The 24,512-nt window shown below is 39.4% G+C and overlaps 1 protein-coding gene across 3 annotated transcripts in view; it reads left to right on the forward strand.

The window, feature by feature from the left end:
* The first annotated feature begins 2,759 nt into the window (after positions 1-2,759).
* LOC133623132 (rapamycin-insensitive companion of mTOR-like) overlaps positions 2,760-24,512 on the forward strand; it is a 46,575-nt gene continuing 24,822 nt past the window's right edge. For all 3 annotated transcript variants that reach the window (XM_061986164.2, XM_061986162.2, XM_061986163.2), the window contains exons 1-23: positions 2,760-2,875; positions 3,001-3,048; positions 6,313-6,410; positions 11,195-11,259; positions 11,398-11,529; positions 11,655-11,718; positions 12,190-12,316; positions 12,468-12,637; positions 12,995-13,062; positions 13,478-13,545; positions 13,650-13,732; positions 14,127-14,214; positions 14,332-14,422; positions 14,514-14,580; positions 17,882-17,962; positions 18,112-18,212; positions 18,288-18,453; positions 18,711-18,812; positions 20,292-20,338; positions 20,432-20,567; positions 20,664-20,863; positions 23,429-23,555; positions 23,736-23,900. In XM_061986164.2, the coding sequence (XP_061842148.1) occupies positions 2,827-2,875; positions 3,001-3,048; positions 6,313-6,410; positions 11,195-11,259; positions 11,398-11,529; positions 11,655-11,718; positions 12,190-12,316; positions 12,468-12,637; positions 12,995-13,062; positions 13,478-13,545; positions 13,650-13,732; positions 14,127-14,214; positions 14,332-14,422; positions 14,514-14,580; positions 17,882-17,962; positions 18,112-18,212; positions 18,288-18,453; positions 18,711-18,812; positions 20,292-20,338; positions 20,432-20,567; positions 20,664-20,863; positions 23,429-23,555; positions 23,736-23,900 (2,343 nt within the window). In that variant the 5' untranslated portion in view covers positions 2,760-2,826. The remainder of the gene's footprint in view (positions 2,876-3,000; positions 3,049-6,312; positions 6,411-11,194; positions 11,260-11,397; positions 11,530-11,654; positions 11,719-12,189; positions 12,317-12,467; positions 12,638-12,994; positions 13,063-13,477; positions 13,546-13,649; positions 13,733-14,126; positions 14,215-14,331; positions 14,423-14,513; positions 14,581-17,881; positions 17,963-18,111; positions 18,213-18,287; positions 18,454-18,710; positions 18,813-20,291; positions 20,339-20,431; positions 20,568-20,663; positions 20,864-23,428; positions 23,556-23,735; positions 23,901-24,512) is intronic.

The raw sequence follows: 24,512 nt of genomic DNA on the forward strand, positions 1-24,512 counted from the left end.
GATTTTGTTTTTCTGTTAATAAAAATCTGCAAAAAGATCTCTTTTAATTTTATTGATTTATCTGATCGCCTTTCCGCACACTGATTTTACACAACGTCAAATGACGAAACAATTGATCATCATACAGTATTTCTATAACCTGATCATCATATTTATACAACCATACTTCTTAGTAGTGGCTTGATAATTGAACACACTTTAAAATGTTCTCATCGGATTATATTTACTATTATGGTTTAGTGGTTGATATTATTTTGATCTATTAAGCGTGTGACACAAATAAATCAGTAATGACCAAATAATGGAATCTACTTTACCGGTAATCTATTTAGAATTCCATCCATCCATCCATCTTCTTCCGCTTATCCGAGGTCAGGTCGCGGGGGCAGCAGCCTAAGCAGGGAAGCCCAGACTTCCCTCTCCCCAGCCACTTCGTCCAGCTCCTCCCGGGGGGATCCCGAGGCGTTCCCAGGCCAGCCGGGAGAGATAGTCATCCCAACGTGTCCTGAGTCTTCCCCGTGGCCTCCTACCTATTTAGAATTGTATTCAGTAAAACTATCTGATGAGTCGAATTATTTACTTGGGGAAATAACTACACTGCAACAAAGCTGTCAAAATATAATATAATAAAACTAGAATTTAGCAAAAATAGTAAAAACTAGTGAAATTAACTAGCTGCATTGACAGATCATTTTACTTGCATGATAGACCTACTCAGTGGCATATTGGTTAGAGTGTCTGCCTTGAGATCGGTAGGTTGTGAGTTCAAACCCCGGCCGAGTCATACCAAAGACTATAAAAACGGGACCCGTTACCTCCCTGCTTGGCACTCAGCATCAAGGGTTGGAATTGGGGGTTAAATCACCAAAAATGATTCCCGGGCGCGGCCACCGCTGCTGCTTACTGCTCTCCTCACCTCCCAGTGGGTGATCAAGGGTGATGGGTCAAATGCAGAGAATAATTACACACACACTTGTGTGACAATCGTTGGTACTTTACTTTACTTTAAATAAAATAGCCTAAATTAAGATGTGTACATCTAGAAATTAGCATGACTTTTAAGATAGAAATACGTATTTTATTCTGAAAACAAGTAAATTGTATTTATGAAGCGCTTTTCACATATAGAAATTACAAAGCGCTGTACAAAACATAGGTGAATTAAAACAACTATTAAATTAAAACAAAAGGGGCAACATCATAAAAAGGAATTAAAAAAAAAAGGTAAAAAGTCCAAGCATTATTCAACTTGCAATTCTTAAATTAACCTCTAAAGGCCTTAGTGGCCACATGCGTGGACAGCACCTTTTAGCTCTTATTTCCAAAATTGTCTACACTACTGAATTGGGGTCTTATGCCGACATATGGACACTTATACTGCCATCTAGTGGTGTCAGAAGAGTATAACATACAATGGAATTTGGAAAAAAAAAGTTTAAAAATAAAAATTTGCATGTCACTACACGTGAAGTACACGTTTGTGCACTTATGGACTAAGTAAATCATATTAAAAGATGATTTTTAGTTTTTATTTTAATTAGGGTCCAATAAGCCCAAATAGCAAAGAGAAATAAAAAAAACATGTAAACAAACAGCTTGGGCCTTAAGAGGTTAAGCATCCTGGAGACATTGCCGAATCTTTAAACATGATTTTCTATGTGGGGTTTGGGGGGAACCAAATGATCCTATTTGAATATTTATTTTCTCAATTTTAACTAGGGATGTCCGATAATGGCTTTTTGCCGATATCCGATATTGTCCAACTCTTAATTACCGATACCGATATCAACTGATAACGATATAAACCGATACCGATATATACAGTCGTGGAATTAACACATTATTATGCCTAATTTAGACTTTGATTGATTGATTGAGATTTTTATTAGTAGGTTGCACAGTAAAGTACATATTCCGTACATACAACCGGGTATGGTGACGATAAGGTCCTTTTTAAAAATAATAATTAAATAAAATAAGATAAATAAATTTAAAAAAAAATTTTGAATAAAAAAGAAAGTAAAACAATATAAAAACAGTTACGTAGAAACTAGTAATTAATGAAAATGAGTCAAATTAACTGTTAAAGGTTAGAACTATCAGTGGACCAGCAGCACGCACAATCATGTGTGCTTACGGACTGTATCCCTTGCAGACTGTATTGATATATATTGATATATAATGTAGGAACCAGAATATTAATAACAGAAAGAAACAACCCTTTTGTGTGAATGAGTGTAAATGGGGGAGGGAGGTTTTTTGGGTTGCTGTACTAATTGTAAATGTACCTTGTGTTTTTTAATGTTGATTTAATAAAAAAATAAATAAATAAATAAAACACACAAAAAAACGATACCGATAATAAAAAAAACCGATACCGACAATTTCCGATATTACATTCTAAAGCATTTGTCGGCCGATAGTATCGGACATCTCTATTTTTAACATTTTAACATATACATGTTAATGCTACAAGTAAGATTAGTCAAAGACTAAAAATAAGGAAATAGCTCTTAAAATTAGGGAAATTTCTAGAAAAAATTTGAAATATCTGCAAGTGGCAAATAATTTGCAGTTTATATAACGACTTGATGTGCTACTCTCAGGTGGAGGGTACGATCAACCGTGATGAAGACGTTCTATCTTCACAAACTGACACTGGGTCGGATTTCACATTTGCCGTCTTGATAGTGTTTCAATAGAGATCGAGCCGGATTAATCTGATCCCAAATCTGCGAGACGGTATGTCGTGACAACAACCCTCGTTGTGTTTGTTTTCTCGCGAGAAGCCACGAAGTTTCCGGTGTTGTGGATGTTCCTGGAAACATGGCGGCCAGCTTCCGCGGCCGTCCTATCCGGAGTCTTCGGATGCGAGGTAAGCGTGAAAAAGCCGACTCGGCGCTGTGGTTCTCATTGCCATTTTGCAAATATAGCGTTTCTCAGTCACATAATGACCTCGCCGTCTTCACCCTCAATGCCCGCCGTGTGTGTTTTTGACAGGTCGGAATGACAGCGGGGAAGAGAACGTACCGCTGGATCTGACCAGAGGTAAGGCTTGTTCACATCATACTGAAAGCGATTATTGTTCAATATGGATGGAGACATTTCCCCCCACAAATCAAGCCGTGCAAAGCTAAAGACAATACTTTACGTTTATACGTCGCCCCCGTTATGCCATTTAGTTTGTTTCCTGTCCTGTTTATAGTAATAACATTGCAAGCCGCATCTTAATAACAGGCGTTCGCAAGCTAACTAACTAGCTGAGTTAGCCGTAGCTAGCTGCCATAGCTAACCACCCATGACGACATTGTTGTTTTGATTGGCGAGTCTGCGGGATAGGTTGTAAATAGGTCAAACAGACATGATTGTTGCCGGTCTACCTTGTGGAAATTGGCTTTTAATGTTGACAGTTGAGCAACATTCTAGCAGCACATGGTGTGCAGAAGAGATCTGGTGCTATGGTGGAACGCACAGGCTCTTTAGATTGTTTACATTTTACATATAATCTGAAGTGTTTTTTCCATTAAGTATGTGTATTATTATGCATTCACTTGTGATTCATACTGAATGCATATAGCACAAATCGATTTTTAGCTAAGACTTATCTTGTTGATAAATGATAGTATGGCTGCTTGTGTTGATGGCCAGCTATTGTGAACTGGGTTGCAGAATGAACTACAGCCGTGTTTTTCAACCACTGTGCTGAGCATACTTGCCAACCCTCCCGATTTCCCCGGGGGACTCCCGAATTTCAGTGCCCCTCCCGAAAATCTCCCGGGGCAACCATTCTCCCGAATTTTCTCCGGATTTCCACCCGTGCCTTTAGTGACCTCTACAACCTGTCGTCACGTACGCTTTTCCTCCATACAAACAGCGTGCCGGCCCTGTCACATAATATATGCAGCTTTTACACACACACAAGGGAATGCAAGGCATGGCGTAGTGGGTAGAGCAACCGTGCCAGAAACCTGAGGGTTGCCTCTTACCATCCAAAAATCGCTGCCGTTGTGTCCTCATTCACCAGTGTGAGCGGCACTGGGGACAAGGGTGAAGTATCCCCGCCCCATTGTAGTTTGTCACTGAAGGCATCAAAACTATGACACCTGTGAAGTGGAAACCCTTTCAGGTGACTGCCTCTTGAAGCTCATCGAGAGAATGCCAAGAGTGTGCAAAACAGTAATCAGAGCAAAGGGTGGCTATTTTGAAAAAACTAGAATATGACACATGTTTTCAGTTATTTCACCTTTTTTTGTTAAGTACATAACTCCACATGTGTTCATTCATAGTTTTGATCCCTTCAGTGACAATCTACAATGTAAATAGTCATGAAAATAAAGAAAACCATTCAATGAGAAGGTGTGTCCAATCTTTTGGCCTGTACTGTGTATATACACAATACATGCGGCATGGCGTAGTGGGTAGAGCAACCGTGCCAGAAACCTGAGGGTTGCAGGTTCGCTCCCCGCTTTTTACCATCCAAAAATCGCTGCCGTTGTGTCCTTGGGCGGGAAACTTCACCCTTTGCCCCCGGTGCCACTCACACCGGTGAATTGAATGATGAATGATAGGTGGTGGTCGGAGGGGCCGTTGGCGCAAATTGCAGCCATGCTTCCGTCAGTCTACCCCAGGGCAGCTGTGGCTATGAAAGTAGCTTACCACCACCAGGTGTGAATGATTGATGGGTTCTACATGTAAAGCGACTTTGGGTACTTAGAAAAGCGCTATATAAATCCCAGTTATTATTATTATTAAGGCATACTTGATCACCAGCCATACAGGTCACACTGAGTGTGGCCGTATAAACAACTTTAACACTGTTACAAATATATGAGCCCACACCGAACAAGAATGACAAACACATTTCGGGAGAACATCCGCACCGTAACACAACATAAACACAACAGAACAAATACCCAGAACCCCTTGCAGCACTAACTCTTTCGGGACGCCACAATATATACACCCCCGCTACCACCAAACCCAGCCCCGCCCAATCCCGTTCACCTCAACCCCCACCCCCAAAAAAAATCTTGGCACACCTATCTTTGGGCAGTTTTGCCCATTCCTCTTTGCAGCACCTCTCAAGCTCCATCAGATTGGATGGGAAACATTGGTTTTCATCCAGGATGTCTCTCTACATTGCTGTATTCATCTTAGTCTAGTCAGGGAGGAGACTTAGAACAGCATTCCTCTGTGGAGAGAGGAGAACCTTCTAGAACGACAACCATCTCTGCAGCAAACCACCAATCAGGCCAGTATGGTATAGTGGCCAGACGGACGCCATTCCTTAGTAAAAAGTTTGCCAAAATGCACCTGAAATAGTCTCAGACCATGAGAAACAAAGTTATCTGGTTTAATGAGACAAAGCTTGAACTATTTGGCGTGAATGCCAGGCGTCATGTTTGGAGGAAACCTGGCTGCGCTCATTACCAGGCCAATGCCATCCCTACCGTGAAGCATGGTGGTGGCAGCAGCAGGAACTGGTAGACAAGTCAGAATAGAGGGAAAGATAAATGCAGCTATGTACAGAGACATCCTGGATGAAAAGCAACACTTCCCATCGATTCTGATTGAGCTTAAAAGGTGCTGCAAAGAGGAATGGGCAAAACTGCCCAAAGATAGGTGTGCCAAGGTTGTGGCATCGTATTCAAAGAGACTTGAGGCTGTAATAACTGCCAAAGGTGCATCAACAAAGTATTGCGCAAAGGGCCTGAATACTTATGAACATGTGGTTTTTGAGGGTTTTCTTAATACATTTGCAAACATTTCTACATTTCTGTTTTTTCTGTCAAGATGAGGTGCTGAGTATACATTAATGAGAAACAAAATTACCTTTTTTGAATTTAGCTAATGGCTGCAATGAAACAAAGAGTGAAAAAATAATATTTATATGGGTTCTATCTGGATATTTCCGACTTCTATCATCCAAAATTATTTATATATTAGGCTATGGAAGATATGCTCTATGTGTGAATGTGAATATCATTTATGTGATTGACTAGTGTAGAGTCCCTGGTGTACCCTAAGTTAGCTGGAAATGACCCTGTACGTGGTATATATAGTAAGAGGGATGGCCGCCACTTCTTGGCTCAAACTTGAGCTACAGTAAACCTGTATTGCCATTTTAATGAAAACAAGAAAACATTTATCCCTGTCTAGACTTTGTGTACACTGTACACATAGTAGAAGTTTGACCAGATAGACCTACTTCTTCCCTGCAACATATCACGTACATTTGACCGACTGATAATATGACATTATGACATAATACTGGTATTATTTACACTGTATTTATGTTTATTTGTCTTACAGAACCATCAGAAAACTTCAGAGAAATCCTTCAAAATGTGGCCAAACCACACGGAGTCAGTAACATGCGTAAACTTGGCCACCTGAACAACTTTGTCAAGGTAATGCTGTCATATCTTTACCTGACTTATTATTGCAAATGCAACAACACTGAGAAGTGTTTTGTTATTGTTTAAAGAATGCCTGGATCTCAATGATTAGAGGCTGGGAATTTATGTAAATATTTTTTGGATGTATTCTTTAATCCAAAGAGGTTCATTAGGTCTTCCAAAAATTATGCAATTTGTTATTCTTATAGCCAGGCCAGTGTGTTTACTTTAGTACTTGACGGTTTCGGCTACAACTGTTGCCTTCCTCAGAGGTTATCATGTGACGTCACGTGAAAACCTTTAAGGAAGGCAACAGTTGTAGCCAAAACCATCAGGTACGGAAGTAAACACACAGGTCTGGCTATAAGAATAACAAATTGCATGGATGCATTCTTCTTCCTCTGCAGTACACAACTGTGAACATCAAGACTTAGCGGTGTTATTGTATCAAAAACCTATTTACTCGGTGGTGCACGACAGTTATCAGTCTGATATTAGGAATTATGACGTCACACCAATTATCAGTTAACATTAAAATTAGCTCCAACAATCGATAAAATAAAACATGCTGCAATGAGGTGAAATTACCCATACTGTGCTGTAGGTGGGTCAGGGTGAACAAATCAAGCACTCCTACCTTGTAGGAGGTTCCAAACTGCCCCGAAGCTCACCGAACCTCACAAACAAACATGGCCTTGACTCCTTCTGTGGATGATATCTCGCACATCGACACATCAACGCCACTAGTATCCATGCCTTGAAAGCCAATAAAGACGACGAAAGAAGTTGCCCAAAGCTCGCCTTGGCGTTTTCTGCGCCAGCAGCACGAGTTACCTGCTCAGGTGGGCATTACAGGGGAGACAGCGCAGCTGCTGTCATTCCAGTTCCACAGCCAACGCGCCTTGTGTATGCCTAAGTAGGCTAAACTGTCAATCTTGGACACCAATATGTGACAGAAAAGTACCCGGACCCACTGGATTGCTTACTTTAACAAAAAAAAAACGCCAAATCATTGACACACTTGACTGCTGCCATACCAGAGGTGCAGAAGAACCCTTCATCCCTAAAGACACTGGACCCCGTCGCCCAGCTGACCACCCACAACCACGGTTTGTACTTCTGAGCCGCTGCAATGTTTGGTAGCAGAATATGATGTGATCGCCACACTTCTGCCTACACTAATAAATGGAAATCAGGTCATAAGCTTCACTAATATATAGGTGTGATGTTAGCTCCACTGTAGTAGTGATAGTTAGATTTGGTTCGAACCGTTGTTTAACTTTTTCTTACTCCAAGGCGTGCACAAACTACAGTCACATCTACATTTAAAAAATAATAGATATAAAGAATTTATCGGTATCAGTCCTTATTAGCAGGAAGTTACCTATCGGCTTGGGAAAAAAGTATTGCGCATCCCTACTATTTATGTCTCCAAATATAATTGGTCATAGTTGAGTATCACAATGGATTGTAGTGTAGACTTGTTGTTAAATATACTAAATTGTGTTTGTTAGAAAAGTAACATTAATGGAAATGGCTTGTGAAATGACTGCACAGGTTTCAACTGTGACCAATCAAAAGACTGAATTATTGCCCCACTTAAAGTACCAGTAGAGTGGAAAAACAAGTTGCCTCTATATTGAAGTTATGATCGTATATATATGATGTATGACACCAAAATACTTCCAAAGTTTGCAAGTAAATAAATATGTATAAGTAAATAAATAATCTCACGGAGATTCCCGAGTCATTTTGAGAGATAATGAGCTAGCCAGTCATGTGATCGCGTGACGTAGAGGTAGGAACCGCAGATCCTTTCCCCACCCACAACAATGCAAATCTTGCAGACTTTGTGAGAGCAAACAACGATAACTTTGTGAAAAATATGATCCAGAAACTTATATTGTTGATCTTGAATATAAGGAGGATGAGCTACAAGTTTTAGAAACTCTGATAAACAAATCCAGCTGTAGTGAAACACTAAGCATCAAGTAGCAGTATTGCTAAGTGCTAAACAAGAAATACAAACTATGTACATAATAAAACGATAGCTTACTATACAACGTCTGCTCTTTTTTCGATGACGACTGTTAGGATGTCCATATCTTCCCGTTTGGATGAAGAATTAATCATGATGCACACAAAGGATTTACATGAAGTCTCCCTGCAGACACTGTCTTCGGGGGGGGGGTGTTTGTCTCCATAAATTGAATGTCACAGATGAACAACTTCTAGATTTATGGCTAAATCCTCCTAATATCCAGATGAGAGGCATGGTTTATAATCTAGAATAACTTTGACGAGCCGAGACGCGATGATACGGGAGCAGCAGGACATCGCGGCCAGCTCACAGTAAGGCAGCAGAGGGCTACTTAGCTGTGGGTTATCAATCCGCCGCTAAAAATAGTTTGTCTGCGTTAGCGCTTATAATAACAACATTGCGAATATTTGGTCAATATTGAGGTCACTATGTGTATATAGAGTATTGTTGGCGGGTTTTAGATGGTTATTTAGAGGGTTTTGTTTATTTACGATTTAGAATGAATAAAAAAAAGAAACATACTGTATGTACAGAAAGATCCAGAGCCCCGGATTGAACTCAGGACTACTCCGGACCTTCGTATTGTGAGACACATGCACTAACCCCTGTTCCACCGTGCTGCCCTTAATGGATACAATGAAACACAATTAAGCATATAAAGTTAACTTCTTTTTCCACTCTACTGGTACTTTAAAACACAGAAGTGGTGGGCAACAGATTTTTGAGAAAACGTTTTCGAGGAGCCTTAGATGATTTTCCTTAGTGTCTAATAAAAATATCCCGAAGAAACTCCATTCTTCTCCTTCTTTTATGAAAACCAGATTAACAATAACAGAAAAGCCAAGTTCAAAAGGACAACGTGGAATGAATGCCTTCTGTGTTGAATTGTTAGAATTGGCCAATTCACCGTTCCGAGCAAATATTTTCTTTGAAACATTTGCTGACATCCAATGGGTGAGCCGCCTCTTTAAAAGCTCATTTGGGTGTCAGTTGAGGACATATTGTGTGACTGGGTTTACCAGTCGCCGTGCAGCCTGTGGCATCAGGAAGAGTTGAAGGTTGAGTGAGCGTCTGATTTTTGTCTGTAATTCATAGACCTTATTAATTATTGTTTACAACAAGACAATAAGTACATCCTTCGTGGCTCTGTTTCTTCTGTTTCCTTAAATGGGTTCTAGGACAGTGAGGGTGACCTAATCTCCCCGGAGAGTGTCACATGCCCCTTTCGCGGTCTCTTCTCCCCTCCTTCTGCCTGTTTGGGCTCTGACATCAGAGCTGGTTCAAAACAACCCCCTTCTCGTCACCTCTATGATTCCTCATCCCATCCTCTCACGCTACAAATTTACTCCCATTTTTATGCTTTAGGAGATTCAAAGAAATGTTTCACTGGACAAATGACTTGACTATTCCACTTACAAGTCAAATGTGTAGATAGATAAATATAAATCATAAAACTAGATGTCTCATGGTCCATTGGTTTCTTTCTGTATCAATGCAGTCAGTTCATATGCATTATTGACTTTCTAAGGACATACACATTGTTTGATATTCTGACCTTTTTGTGAATTATCTTGGCCATCTATGCGCTTATTTTACTTAAAGCGGCACATCCCTAATTCTAGCCTTCATTGATAAACAGTGATGCAAAGAAATTGATGCTGTTTGATGTTTGGGAAGCTGTTTGGGTCAGCTATTCTACCCATCAATAGGCTTATGCTGAATACTGTGTAGCAGAGGTGGGAATCTTGAAGCTCCTTTTGTTTCGATTCTGATTCTTGGGTTGGCGATTCGATTCAAAACAATTCTCGTAATATATTATTTGGTATATAAATAATAATTAAAAAAAAAATCACCACAGGTTATAGGTTACAAAAGCTCCTTTTGGCTGCTGATGTACAACTTATACACACAGTGTTGGCCTAAAAACATATTTTTATAAATGTACTTTAAATGTTTTTACACTGAATGTTCAATGATCAATCAATCAATCAAAATGTATTTATAAAGCCCTTAATCACAAGTTCCTCAAAGGGCTTCACAAACCACAACAACATCCTCTGATCTGAACCAACATCCGGGCAAGAAAAAATGTAAATTGATGAGAAACCTTGGGGGGGACCACAGATGTGACCAAGTGTCAATGGATGCCAAGTGAGTACGGTTCATAATGTGAGCGTCCAGTCCGTAGGGAGGTCAGCAGGGGGATCCTCTTGCAGCGCAGAGACGTCAATAACTGATGCATAGAGAAATGGTTCACCCTGGGTTCCGACTTGGAACAGCTAGCGCTTCCTCTGTGGAAACTGATCCGTCGATCAATATAATAAAAGAAAACAGAGCAACCCCAACTACAACCCAAACCCATCTTTACAATGCATTGAATTTAAATTTACAACACAATTGAGAAGACATAATATAATAATACAATATTTAAGAAAAAAAAACTAAAAATAAAGAAACTGTATCAATAATTTTAATATCACTAGAAGTTGTTTAATCTTTTTTCATCCAAAAATTGACTCTCAGATAAAAAATAACAAATCTTAAAAAAAATCAGCTCGATTTTCAAAAATGAAGAATCGATTTAGAATCAGAATAAATAAAAGTCACGATTTGGATGTGAATACATTTTTTGGAGCTCCCTTACTGTGTAGGTGTAAAATGTTATGTAAATGCCAACATGATAGTGTTACTTGTACTTTTGAACAGATCTATGTTAATAAGCATTACAATATCACATATCCTCTCTGTGTTTTAGCTCCTCTGCAGTGTTGGTCATAATGAGGAAATCTTTGGGTTTACATACGAGGAAATCATTGTTTGGTAAGTGCTTCTTAATCTGACCTTGTTAATAATTACTTAGGATAAATGACAAACCGTAATGTGAATTTTTTGTTTTGAGAAGAATTGTCTGAACTTAATTAATATTTTTGAATCTTCCCAATGCATCTTAATCCACAGTCTGCGTTTAGCTTTACTAAATGAGGCTAAGGAAGTGCGCGCTGCAGGTTTGCGGGCACTGCGCTACCTCATTCGAGACACCATTGTACTGCAGAAGGTCCTCAGATTACAAGTGGATTATTTGATAGCCAGGTGAGACTACTGTATTGGATTTAATAATGTATTTATTAATTGATTGTTTTTTAAAATGATGGTTCATGGATGTTTTCTCCTACTGCCTGCATGTGCTAAAAAGACTGTGTCGTGTCTTTGTTTAGGTGCATTGACATCCAGCAGAGCAACGAAGGGGAAAGGACTCAGGCTCTGAGACTTGTCCGAAAGGTAGATTGAGCCTCTGGTCTTCCACAAGCATCCTGTATACATTTGTAGGGTTACTGTCATTTTCCTGGAGGAATGTGGCTCCTGCACTTACTATGCAGCCCTGTGCCAGCATATTCCCATCACAAAGATCATTGGGTTTGCAACAGCTTCAGTGCGTGGATAGTCTGCGTGTTCTTCAGTCAAGGCTATTTAAGGCTCTTTCTGTACTTTACTGTAAACTTTGTCACACATACACACTTTCAGGCAAACACACAGAGGCCGGCTCTGTACTTACAAAATTGCTGTCGGGCTCAGAAGACACCATGTGACATATCACAAAAACACTTTTCTGCTACATATTTGAAATGTTACATAAACCATTAAAGCGCACATTTTGTTCCCCCAAAACAGTTTTACACCTGAAAGCTTTACGAAGAAGTGATATGAAAACATTTGTCCCACCTTCCCTTACTTTCATTTTCCCCTCTGTAGATCATCACTGTCAATGCAATGCTTTTCCCCACCTCTGTTGCAAACTCTCTTATTGCTGTGGGGACTGATGGACTACAAGAGAGAGACCGAATGGTCCGTGCAGCTATCGCCATCATTTGCGAGCTAGGTATGGACTTGAAACAGGCAATATTTTCAAAAGGGCCCACTGGAAGATAAAAATGGATGGATGATTATTTTCTAATGTATTTTGAATGTTGTGCCGAAAAAAAAAGTGTCTATATGACTCCACTATCTATGCCAATTTATGGTTTCCACAGCCCTGAAAAACCCAGAGGTAGTTGCCAAAAGGGGAGGCCTCAGCACTATTTTAAAAAGTGTGATTGACTGTCAGCTGAGCCGCATCAATGAGGCTCTGATCACCACCATACTACATCTTCTCAACCACCCACGTACCCGCCAGTATGTGCGCATTGATGTAGAGTTAGAGGTAAACCCACACACGCACAAAACAAACACACCTTTCATAGGAAGTAAATGAGCCAGTGTGGTGGGTGTCAGGATTAGCAGCTAGAGGTTAGCTTTTCCTTCTCCTGTAGTGCTGAAAGTATGACAGTTTTTCCCCAAAGCCTCACTGTCTGTAAACAAGCCGTCTTGAACAAAAACATCCCACCACAGTCACACAAGCCACATTGATGTCACATGACATCAGGCGCAGGGTGCCATAGGATTTATATGAACTTTAGAGAGGGATTCCACATAATTTCTTAGAACAAGTAATTAGTTAGGAGTGTTATTGAGAATGCAATATATTTTACTGCATGTTTGTGTATGTTCTGTCTTCTAGCAAATCCTCGCGCCTTTCACAGATTTTCACTATCGTCACAACGCAGACATGACTGAAGTGCAACTCAAGTGAGTGAATCCGATTGTAGGGTGAAGGGGAAACAAAATCATCTTATTGTGACATTTCTGTCTGTTTACTGTTGCCATGTTCTGATCGTAGTCACCACTGTGATGTGTCAAAGGTTTTGTGTCATGTCCTGACACAACCCTCATTGTAAGGGCTAATTGAGTCCACAATGACACAGCTGTGGATGGAAATTGAGCATTCATCATGCAACTGTCTTGGAGTTCTTCTGAAATACATTTTTAATACCTTCTCCTGATCCCTTGTTTTGTTTAGCTTTGCTGCTGTTCAAGATTGCTGCTGTGTACTGTAACATTTTGTAAATATTCTTTGAGAAATTTTCTGGGACCTTCGTAATGATGTTTTATGGGTGGGATTGGTGTTTTTTTAATGAGTGAATGTGTGTTTTCATTTTTGCAGAGAAGACAAAGAAGCACGTTTCTTATCGAGTAAAATGGCCATAGTGGCAGCTTTCCGCTCTTGGTCAGGTAAGGCCTCAGATGCAATTCAGATTTATACAGGCTATAATTGCGCATGGATGTATATACTTGTTTTAAAGTTGTTGTTCTTAAGTTGTTTTTTTTCCAAATAGGGATTATAAATTTATGCAAGGCTGGAAATTCTGGAATCCAATCTTTAATTGGTTTACTTTGCATACCAAATATGGAAGTTAGGGTAAGTGTTTCATTATTACAAATATTACAATATGTCCAGAAGTAAAAATAAAATACAATCTGATTTTAACCTTTCTTGACATTTTCTTCTAAATTGTGTAAACATTGTGCATGTGGCTGTGGATGGAGTCCCAAAAATATAACTCGGTGCATTGTGAATTTTTATGTTGGAAGGCAGCCACGTCACTGACTGATCCAGGAAGATTTACAGATCCTGTTTGCACAGGAACATTGATATACAATTTCCTGTCTGTACAGACTGTGAAAAATGAACTCAACTTGCTTAATTGTCACCTTCATAACTTGGGATCAATAAATTATACAGTGGGAACATTGTTGTTTTAGAGGCTTATTTTCCATCATTTTAAGTTCTCTCTTCTATATTTTATTTGCAGAAAGCCTTGTTGGAGGTGTTATATGAGATATTCAGGCTTCCTATGCCCATTGTAACTCAAGACTTCACTGAGGCTCTTCTAAGTGTTGGTAATTGAGTATATTAAGCTGTGATAGCTTTAGACATATTGTTTACCTTTTAGTTAAGTTAAGTTAAGTAAAACACATTCAATTCTCAACACATTTTAAAAAATTATTCTCTGTCAGACCGTGCCAGGTTCCAAGATACATGGAGACTCTCTGATGGGTTTGTTGCTGCTGAGGCCAAAGTTGTGTTGCCCCATCGGGCTCGCTCACGGTGAGAGATGATATGACAGCAGTTTTTTCCCCCACCCTGTTGTCTTAATCTTTACGTTAATCATAAAATGTTTGTCATTTCCATCGAACAGACCTGATTTGATGGACAACTACTTAGCGTTTGTGCTGTCTGCCTTCATCACCAGTGGGCTGCTAGAGGTAAGCCATTGTCTTGGGAATAAAATGCATTTGTTAAACTAATTGTCTTCCACCAGTGTTCTTTCTCAATCTTGATAACATTATGGGTCTGACATATAACAGTTTTTCTTATAAGTCCAATGCCATGCAAAACACATGTAACAGTTTCCTTTGCTTGGCTTACAGGTCTTTCTCAATTTATGACGCTCCTAAAATAAATGAATTAAAACCTCAACTTTGGTCCATAAACAAAAGATTGGTTTTGGAAAAAATAGTTGCAGCACACGTGCAACTCTACGGATGAATACACTATGGGCTTGATCTACTTCAGGTTTGCGTGTATTAAAACAGGTGTAAACTTGATAGCACACGCAGAGCTGATGTACTAAGTTTGTACACAGAGGATTGCGTCTCTCATAGGGGAACTACACTTTTCTTGGAATTTTGCCAATCGTTCTCAATCATTATTAAAGACCTGACGACCAATGGATTTTTTTAATGCATTCCAAATATTATATACGGTAAACATAAACAAAAGCCAATGGGAGGTTCTCTATTCTGCCCATAAAATCCAATAAATGACCATTCAAAAAGTGCCAACAATACTCCATTTACATTCTGTGACTTGAATATTAAACAAGTATTACCTTATTTTTCGGACTATAAGTCGCAGTTTTTTTTCATAGTTTGACTTATACTCAGGAGCGACTTATGTGTGAAATTATTAACACATTACCGTAAAATATCAAATAATATTATTTAGCTAATTCACGTAAGAGACTAAACGTATAAGATTTCATCGGATTTAGCGATTAGGAGTGACAGATTGTTTGGTAAACGTATAGCATGTTCTATATGTTATAGTTATTTACTGTAAATGACTCTTACCATAATATGTTACGTTAACATACCAGGCACTATTCTTTATTTATTTTAAATTGCCTTTCAAATGTCTATTCTTGGTGTTGGGTTTTATCAAATAAATTTCCCCCAAAAATGCGACGTATACTCCAGTGCGACTTATATATGTTTTTTTCCTTCTTTATTATGCATTGTCGGCCGTTGCGACTTATACTCCGAAAAATACGGCAGTGATATTGTTATTATTAGCGCGAATGCAGACAAACTATTTTTAGCGGCGACGTGATCACTACCGCGTGTCCTTATGTTTACATCATCGAGTGGTGTGCTGTTTCCTCGCTTCCCTGCTCCTTTGAAGTTTGTTGTAGATCATAAATCATGCTTCTCACCTGGAAAGTAGATGGCTGAGAATGTAATCCGACAAGTTGGCACACTTTGACAGCCATTTAGGAGCCAGAACTTACGAGAACTACACGAAAAGTCGCTTGGTCCCCGCCACCTCCCCACGCAGTTTCGAGACGATTGAGTAATTTTCATCTGAACAGGAATATATGAACATGCCCGCAGTCATCATCCTAATGACCGCAGACATTGTACAGTAAGACTGTAAGTGAAGTTTTACTATGTTTGTTGGCTCTCATAAATTCTGCAATGAGTAATAATCAGTGATGAAGAAAAAAAAAAAAGCAAACATTGTGATGTTTTTAAAATAATGCACCGCTTATGCTTAAAATGATCAAAATACGTAAATATTAAATGTTATTATAAATGTGCCCATTACTACGTTGGATATATACTTACAACATGTATATTAAACCCTAATAGAGGTGTTTGGATGTTTTTTTAAGGGCTTTATAGACAGAATTGAGCAGTTCCCATTCGCGCCATTGTAAGCGGACTTTTGATCGCATTTATGTACTATTTAGAATGCATGAAAAAAAATAACATCAATCGTCATGTCTTTCATAATGATTGTGAACAATGGGCAAAATTCCCAAAAAAATGAGCGCACTTCCTTCAGAGTGTCTGTCTTCATGAATATGCAGAATGTGTGCGGATTATCAGAATGGCCATAATACTAGGAGGAGGAGATGCAGATATCAATTAGCATACACAATGCGATTTATCAAGACGGAAACTGTTCTGCAGTTGCTGTTTTGTGTTTTTACTTAGCACGCCTGAAATGTGCCTGCAAACTGGCATAGTTACGCAGAAATGACCGTGAGAAAGGGATGGACAGAGAATCTTCTGTCCTATGTGTGAGTGTCCACATATTTGAACTGTCAGAAATAAAAAAATATTAGATATATTGTCTATTCAGAAATGTTATTTTATAGCTGCTGGATGACTTAAAGGAATTGTTTGCAACATTTACACAGATGCCTGGAGGACGCTAACTTTCTAATGTATTTTAGGCGTTATATCCTGCGCTCTTACAGCTTCTAGGACGTAATGATGGAACTTCGTACGTACGTAACACGTGCACGCGCATTAGCTTTGTGTGTATTGGCCTTGTGGTTAGAGTGTCCGCCCTGAGATCGGTAGGTCGTGAGTTCAAACCCCGGCCGAGTCATACCAAAGATTATAAAAATGGGACCCATTACCTCCCTGCTTGTGGCACTCAGCATCAAGGGTTGGAATTGGGGGTTAAATCACCAAATGATTACCGAGCACGGCCATCGCTGCTGTTCACTGCTCCCCTTTGGGGATGGGTCCAATGCAGAGGATAATTCCACCGCACCTAGTGTGTGTGTGACAATCATTGGCACTTTAACTTTTAACTTTATTGTAGCATCAACTCAGACATTGTAAGGATGACTGGGAGGTAGTCGATCAACAATCTGTAAGCTGCAACCATGGCAAAACATCAGCAAACTGGAACTTTTGCCTCTGCGTGCATCTAAGTACACACAACCGTCACGTTCACGGCTGTTGGAAATCACAAAACACTAGAACACCACACATAACTGGCAGTTTGCTACAGTAAACCACAGGGATAAAGATGTTTTTTTTTAAATTACTGTTTAATTAAATTCTTTATTATTTTTTTTCATTACTAGATCAGTCCGTCATGTGTTTGTGTGTACAGTGTCAGTGACTTACCGGTGCTTTAGTGTATACTTACACCAAAAACTGACTTACATCACGGTCTAGAAACGGACCTCGTTTGTAATCCAAAGACCACATGTATTGATGAAATATGATTATTTTGGTGAACAAGTTTAATATTTCATATCTTATTAACAATTGCAGTACGCTTGATGGTGATAAGTGGTGCTTTTCTACGACCATGTGTTTCTAATTTTTGTGGTCCATCTCATCCCTGCATTTTTATTGATTTCCTACGTGGAGAAATTTTGTTTGGCTCAAATGCAACATTGTTTATGATGTTTTCCTAGTGTGTGTAATAAAAAAGCCTTTGAATATTAAGATTAAACCATATGCTCTCATTTCATTTCAGGGTCTTGTAGAAGTGGTGACAAGCAATGATGATCAGCTTGCAGTCAGAGCCACCATCATCTTAGGCGAACTTCTACATATGGTAATGTGGAACAGGGACAGTGTCTGACTAAGTTTTATTAAAGTTTGTAATAGCTGTTTGTCATATCACTTGAAACTTTTTTTTAAAATAAACATGACTGTATTGTAAATATCAAGGCTTTTCCTTCCACCTGTGTCTCTCATGTTTAGGCAAACACCATTCTTCCACACACGCACAGTCACCACCTGCACTGCCTACCCACCCTTATCAACATGGCTGCCTCATTTGACATCCCACAGGAAAAACGGCTGTGAGTACATTCGCTCCTCTTGTAAGGGGGAACTGAACTCAATTAACTTGGATTCATATTAAACATTTGTTTCAGTCGGGCAAGTGCAGCAGTGAACAATTTGAAGCGTTTTCATGAGAGAAAGAAGAAAGGAATGAAACCACACAGCCTCTATCTGGACCACGTCATCCGCAAGTCTGTGTCCTCACATAGCCGCAGAGAGTCACACTCACGGGTCCAAAGGGACATCTACGTAATAAAGGTAATCTGCTCAATGATGTTCATGTTTACCACGATGAAACTTTGATGGGATTCAACAGAAGTAGTCATTTATTGGGTATAAATGTCACAATACATCAACGTATCAATGATAAGACACTAAAACCTTTGCATACCATCTACTAAGCTTTTTTAGTTTATTTTTTTTTAGCTAAATATAGTTTTTCAGGTCTCAGAATTATGACAAACGACAATTGAAGTCTTTTGAAGTCAATAATTTCAGTTTTTGTTGTTGTTTAGGACACAGAGGAAGCATTGATGATGAACTTGAGAGACAGTCACATTCTCAACCACAAGCAGAACCTAGAGTGGAACTGGTTGCTTATTGGCACGATCCTTAAGGTCAGGCAGCTATCATGTTGCACCACAGACTTAAAGGGGAACATTATCACAATTTCAGAAGGGTTAAAACCATTAAAAATCAGTTCCCAGTGGCTTATTTTATTTTTCGAAGTTTTTTTCAAAATTTTACCCATCACGCAATATCCCTAAAAAAAGCTTCAAAGTGCCTGATTTTAACCATCGTTATATACACCCGTCCATTTTCCTGTGACGTCACACAGTGATGCCAACACAAACAAACATGGCGCATAGAACAGCAAGCTATAGCGACATTAGCTCGGATTCAGACTCGGATTTTAGCGGCTTAAGCGATTCAACAGATTACGCATGTATTGAAACGGATGGTTGTAGTGTGGAGGCAGGTAGCGAAAACGAAATTGAAGAAGAAACTGAAGCTATTGAGCCATATCGGTTTGAACCGTATGCAAGCGAAACCGACGAAAACGACACGACAGCCAGCGATACGGGAGAAAGCGAGGACGAATTCGGCGATCGCCTTCTAACCAACGATTGGTATGTTTGTTTGGCATTAAAGGAAACTAACAACTATGAACTAGGTTTACAGCATATGAAATAAATTTGGCAACAACATGCACTTTGAGAGTGCAGACAGCCCAATTTTCATCAATTAATATATTCTGTAGACATACCCTCATCCGCTCTCTGTTCCTGAAAGCTGATCTGTCCAGTTTTGGAGTTAATGTCAGCAGGCCAGGGAAGCTAGGGTCGATATTCTTCTCTTGATCATCTTCGGTGGCATAAGGGACGGTGTGAGCCAAGACATCCAGGGGGTTTAGCTCGCTCGTCTGCGGGAACAAACTGCCGCCATTGCTTGCCGTGCTACCGAGGTCCTTTGTCCCTGAATTGCTCACACACTCCGGCAGATTCAATGGGGGTCTGGCGGCCGATTTCTTTGACTTTATCGTTGGAAATGCATCTACTTTGAGTGTCGCAGGATATCCACACACACATTCTTGCCATCTCTGTCGTAGCATAGCTTTCGTCGGTAAAGTGTGCTGAACAAATATCCAATTTCTTGCCACTTTCGCATCTTTGGGCCACTGGTGCAACTTCAATCTGTCCCTGTTCGTGTTGTTACACCCTCCGACAACACAGAGGCATGATGTCTCCAAGGTACGGAAAACAGTCGAAAAAACGGAAAATAACAGAGCTGATTTGACTCAGTGTTTGTAATGTGTTTGAGAAAATGGCGGATTGCTTCCCGATGTGACATCACGTTGTGACGTCATCGCTCCGAGAGCGAATAATAGAAAGGCGTTTAATTCGCCAAAATTCACCCATTTAGAGTTCGGAAATCGGTTAAAAAATTATATGGGGTTTTTTTCTGCAACATCAAGGTATATATTGACGCTTACATAGGTCTGGTGATAATGTTCCCCTTTAACATCTAACAAACACACACACTGTTCCCATCTTTGGATCTTTTATAATATTTAAGTTAACTTCTTTTCCTCCTAGTGGCCACACGTAAATCTCAGGAATAACAAAGACGAACAGATGCACAAGTGAGACCATTTTACAGCATTTAAACGATCATGACCTTGCTATATGCCTCTATCTGGTTCTGACTACTGCACTTGTTGACAAATGTGATGCAGGTTTGTGCGGCGGCTGCTGTACTTTTACAAGCCCAGCAGTAAATTGTACGCAGGTCTGTCATTGGATCACCTTAAAGCAAGACAACTCACTGTGGTTGGCTGCCAATTCGTTGAGTTCCTCATGGACTCTGACGAGGTTAGATGAAAGCAGCAAAAAGTACAATTATTATTATTCATGTTCAATTCCTTGTGTGCTTTCTTAACTTGCCTATGCTCTTTTATTATTTACTAGGATGGGCAAGGTTACCTGGAGGATCTGGTGAGGGACATGGTATCTTGGCTGTCTTCGTCTGCAGGCCTAAAGCCTGACCGCTGCCTGCAGAGCAATGGCCTGCTCACCACTCTTAGCCAACATTACTTTCTCTTCCTGGGAACACTCTCTGCACACCCTCAGGGAGTCAAACTTTTAGAGAAATGTGGCCTATTTCAGTGGTGAGTGTACAGGAACAACTAAGGCTGTCTTCAGCTCAAGATTTTCATAGTTGAATCTGAATTGTTAGATTTGGCACATTTAACGCCAAGTTGAATTTATGGCGTTGTTGTTTTTTTGTTGTTTTTAAAGAGAGAATAATAGTGCTGTGATTTTAGTAGTACTGTATACTAACTGGTCACCAGGTGTCAGTAACGTCACATAGGTGTAGCTCTAACACCTCTATGGTGACTCTTCCAAAGTTAATTAAAGAAACGTAAAAAAGTAATACAACACAGACATTCATTTAAGCAGTGGTTCCCAAACGTTTTTTTGCCCCAAAAGTTCCCCCTCCTTCAAAAAAACATGCAAAATATACACTGGGGGCGTTTTCAAAAAATACTGTGTGACAATCTGACAATAACATTGATTACAGTCAAATGTAGGTATTTTTAGAGTTCATTTGATTGATATTTGCCAAAACATAAACAGGATGGCAGCATTCTTGTGTGAAGGTTAAAGGGGAACTTAAATTTTGCCGATCATTCACAATCCTTTTGTAAGACAAGCACAGATATGGTTTTCTTTTTTAATGCAATCTAATCACTAAATAAATGCAAGCAAAAGGCTGCTTTTAATGGAGCGTATAGGAGTCACTCTATTCTGCCTATAAATTGCTTAAAAACATCCAAGCACTTGTATCAACGTTTTACATACACACTGTAAGTATTGTATTAACATGCACATGCACATTCACAATGACATGTAATATTTATGTATTTTGCTCATTTCAACCATACGCCGGCTAATTAATTTTACAAATGCATTACAACGTTCGCTTTTTTTACTACGCACTGCATACTTCATGAGAGCCAACGGACATAATAAAACATCCATTACTGTACAGTGTCTGCTCTCACTGGGATACCGACTGTTAGGATGTTGATATATTCCCATTTAGATGAAGAATTACTCAAAATCCTCGCACAGAAAAAAGGGGGGGTGGAACAAAGCGTCTTTTCGTTTTTGTTTTTTCAGCCATTTCCGGGTTTAAGTTGGCTGTCAAAGTGTACCAACTTCTCAGTCATGTCCACATCCCTCTACTATCTAGGTGAGAGGCATGATTTATTATCTAGAATACATTTTCACAAGCTCCAAAGCAAGAAAGCAGCTCACCAGTTCATGATATCAATACAACAGCATAAGGAAGATGCCTCTCTCTGTTCAATGCGCCGCTAAATGTAGGTCCTTCACGTTAGCGCTTATAATAACAATATATTTCATTTTTAGTTAATATTTAGGTCATGGAATGTAAATTGAGTATTGTTGGCATTTTTTGGTTGGTTATTTTTTGGGTTTCATGGCCTGAATAAATGCAATGATGTCATTAGAATGCATTAAAACCGACATGTATTCTTGTTTCATAAAGATTGTGAATTATCGGTAAAATTATAAAAAATAAAATAAAAAAATGCAGTTCCCCTTTAAACTTATACAAAAAACAATTAGGACTCACTTTCTCGTCACTAACATTTTTGAGCCAAAGATGATGGTTATAAAAATGATACATATTTAAAAACAACGTTTTGTGGTATTGTTAGTTTTTGGTTAATAACATTTTAGCTTTTTCTTTTTATGCGTTTCTTCATGTTTGTTTTTTTCTTTGCTTCTCAAACTGTTTGGGCATTGCACACCCCCAGCGGAGCTCACGGCCTACTTTGAGAACCACTGCATTAAAGTGAACAAAAGAAAGATCTAATTTCCGACTTTTTCCAACTTAAAAAAGGCGTGGGACGGCGTGGCACAGTGGGAGAATGGCCGTGGGAGGGTCCCTGGTTCAATCCCCACCTAGTACTAACCTCGTCATGTTCGTTGTGTCCTGAGCAAGACACTTCACCCTTGCTCCTGATGGGTGCTGGTTAGCGCCTTGCATGGCAGCTCCCTCCATGAATGTGTGTGTGAATGGGTAAATGTGGAAGTAGTGTCAAAGCGCTTTGAGTACCTTGAAGGTAGAAAAGCGCTATACAAGTACAACCCATTTATCATTTATCATTTAAACCACACTGATAAACAAACATGGTAGAGATCGGATAGTTTAGTGAGGTCCTTGGCTTTGGCAAACTGCCGAGAGGAAATCAAACTTGACTAAATAGAGGAAATAAAAGTTGTAATGAAGGTTTCTTATGTGAACCTGCGGAAAGATCATTACTTTTGTCAGCGGAGAGCTATGTCTGTTTAAGTTTAATTTATTCAGACATTTAACTATTTGACAGATAGAGAAGACTTTAAAATAAATGTTTTATATATATTTGTAAAAAGATTCTTGTGTGCAGACAAATAGATTTTATAGTGTAAGAGACGTGGGAGGTCAAAACTGTAAGCATGTTAATGTGATCTCCCACTCTCCAAAACTATTTGTCTGCACACAAGAATATTTTACAAATTTATAAGTGGTCAATCCAATCGTCGAATCTTCGACTATTTGAAGACAGCGCGAGGAACAACCTCAAAGAGGTTTTCTGAGCTTTTCCACCTGCCCAAGTTTGCACAGGTCTCTTTCACATTTGATCTGCTTTCTGTCTTTGTAGCCTGCTGAATCTGTGCCCACTGAAGAACCAGGATGCTGTGCTGAAACTTGCTGTAGCCACACTGGACTACAGCAGAGATGGTCTGGCAAGAGTGATCCTCTCTAAGATTCTCACCGCTGCTACTGATGTAAGGCAACAACAGAAACACACAACCTCAGAAGACCATTGGACGCTTTCTATTTTGTTCCTGATCAACACATTTACCTACCTACATGTGAAAGGACACAACATTGTATACATTGGCAAAAAAATGTTTTGTAATCTCAATTACTCCTTTTCTTCTGACCCATTATTTTTTGTTGAGCAGACCTGCAGATTGTATGCCACCAAGCATTTGCGTGTACTGCTGCGAGCAGGTGTGGAGTTCTTTAGCAGCTGGGGCATGGAGCTCCTGGTCACACAGCTGCATGACCATAGCAAGGCTGTGTCCATGGAGGCCCTTGACATTCTGGATGAGGCCTGTGAGGACAAGGTAACCACGGCGACTCACACTCCACAAGTATATTTTCAAATGGTAAACAATTTTGCACAGATATATGTAATAAATAAAAAAAATATGTAATGATTTACAGCAGTGAATGGTCGGCTGTGTTTGAATAGTTAACACAACCTTGCTTCGTTTTCCAGAAGATACGCAATAATTCTGAACCTCTTATCATTTTACTGGAAAGTTATGCATTTTCTTTTATATTTCTTGCAGTGCTGCATAGTCATTTAACCCTTGTGGATCCGTAGGTCTCAAAACGGGCATCACATGTGTTCCTTATGTACCATGACACATACCAAGTGATATGATTGTTTAGTTTAAGGGTGGGCGGTCTGAAATTTCACCAGGGAGTTTTTCACAAGTTTCTTTATTTTATTTTTTTCATAAAATTGATTCCAACATTGTTAGAATAGGATATTAACATAAATTATACACAGTTTTCCTTAAGAACTCGGCTCCATTGACTCCCATTAAAACTGCCGTTTTTAACAGACTCTAATCCTGGTATTGTACTATGCTTGAATGAATCTCATTCTTACCGTTTAAAAAACAAGAAAATATTGTTTTTAACCACCAGATAGCGCCAGAAAACCATGA

The sequence above is a fragment of the Nerophis lumbriciformis genome, linkage group LG12 (genome assembly GCF_033978685.3).
Source record: "Nerophis lumbriciformis linkage group LG12, RoL_Nlum_v2.1, whole genome shotgun sequence".
In the NCBI taxonomy this organism is placed as follows: Eukaryota; Metazoa; Chordata; class Actinopteri; order Syngnathiformes; family Syngnathidae; genus Nerophis; species Nerophis lumbriciformis.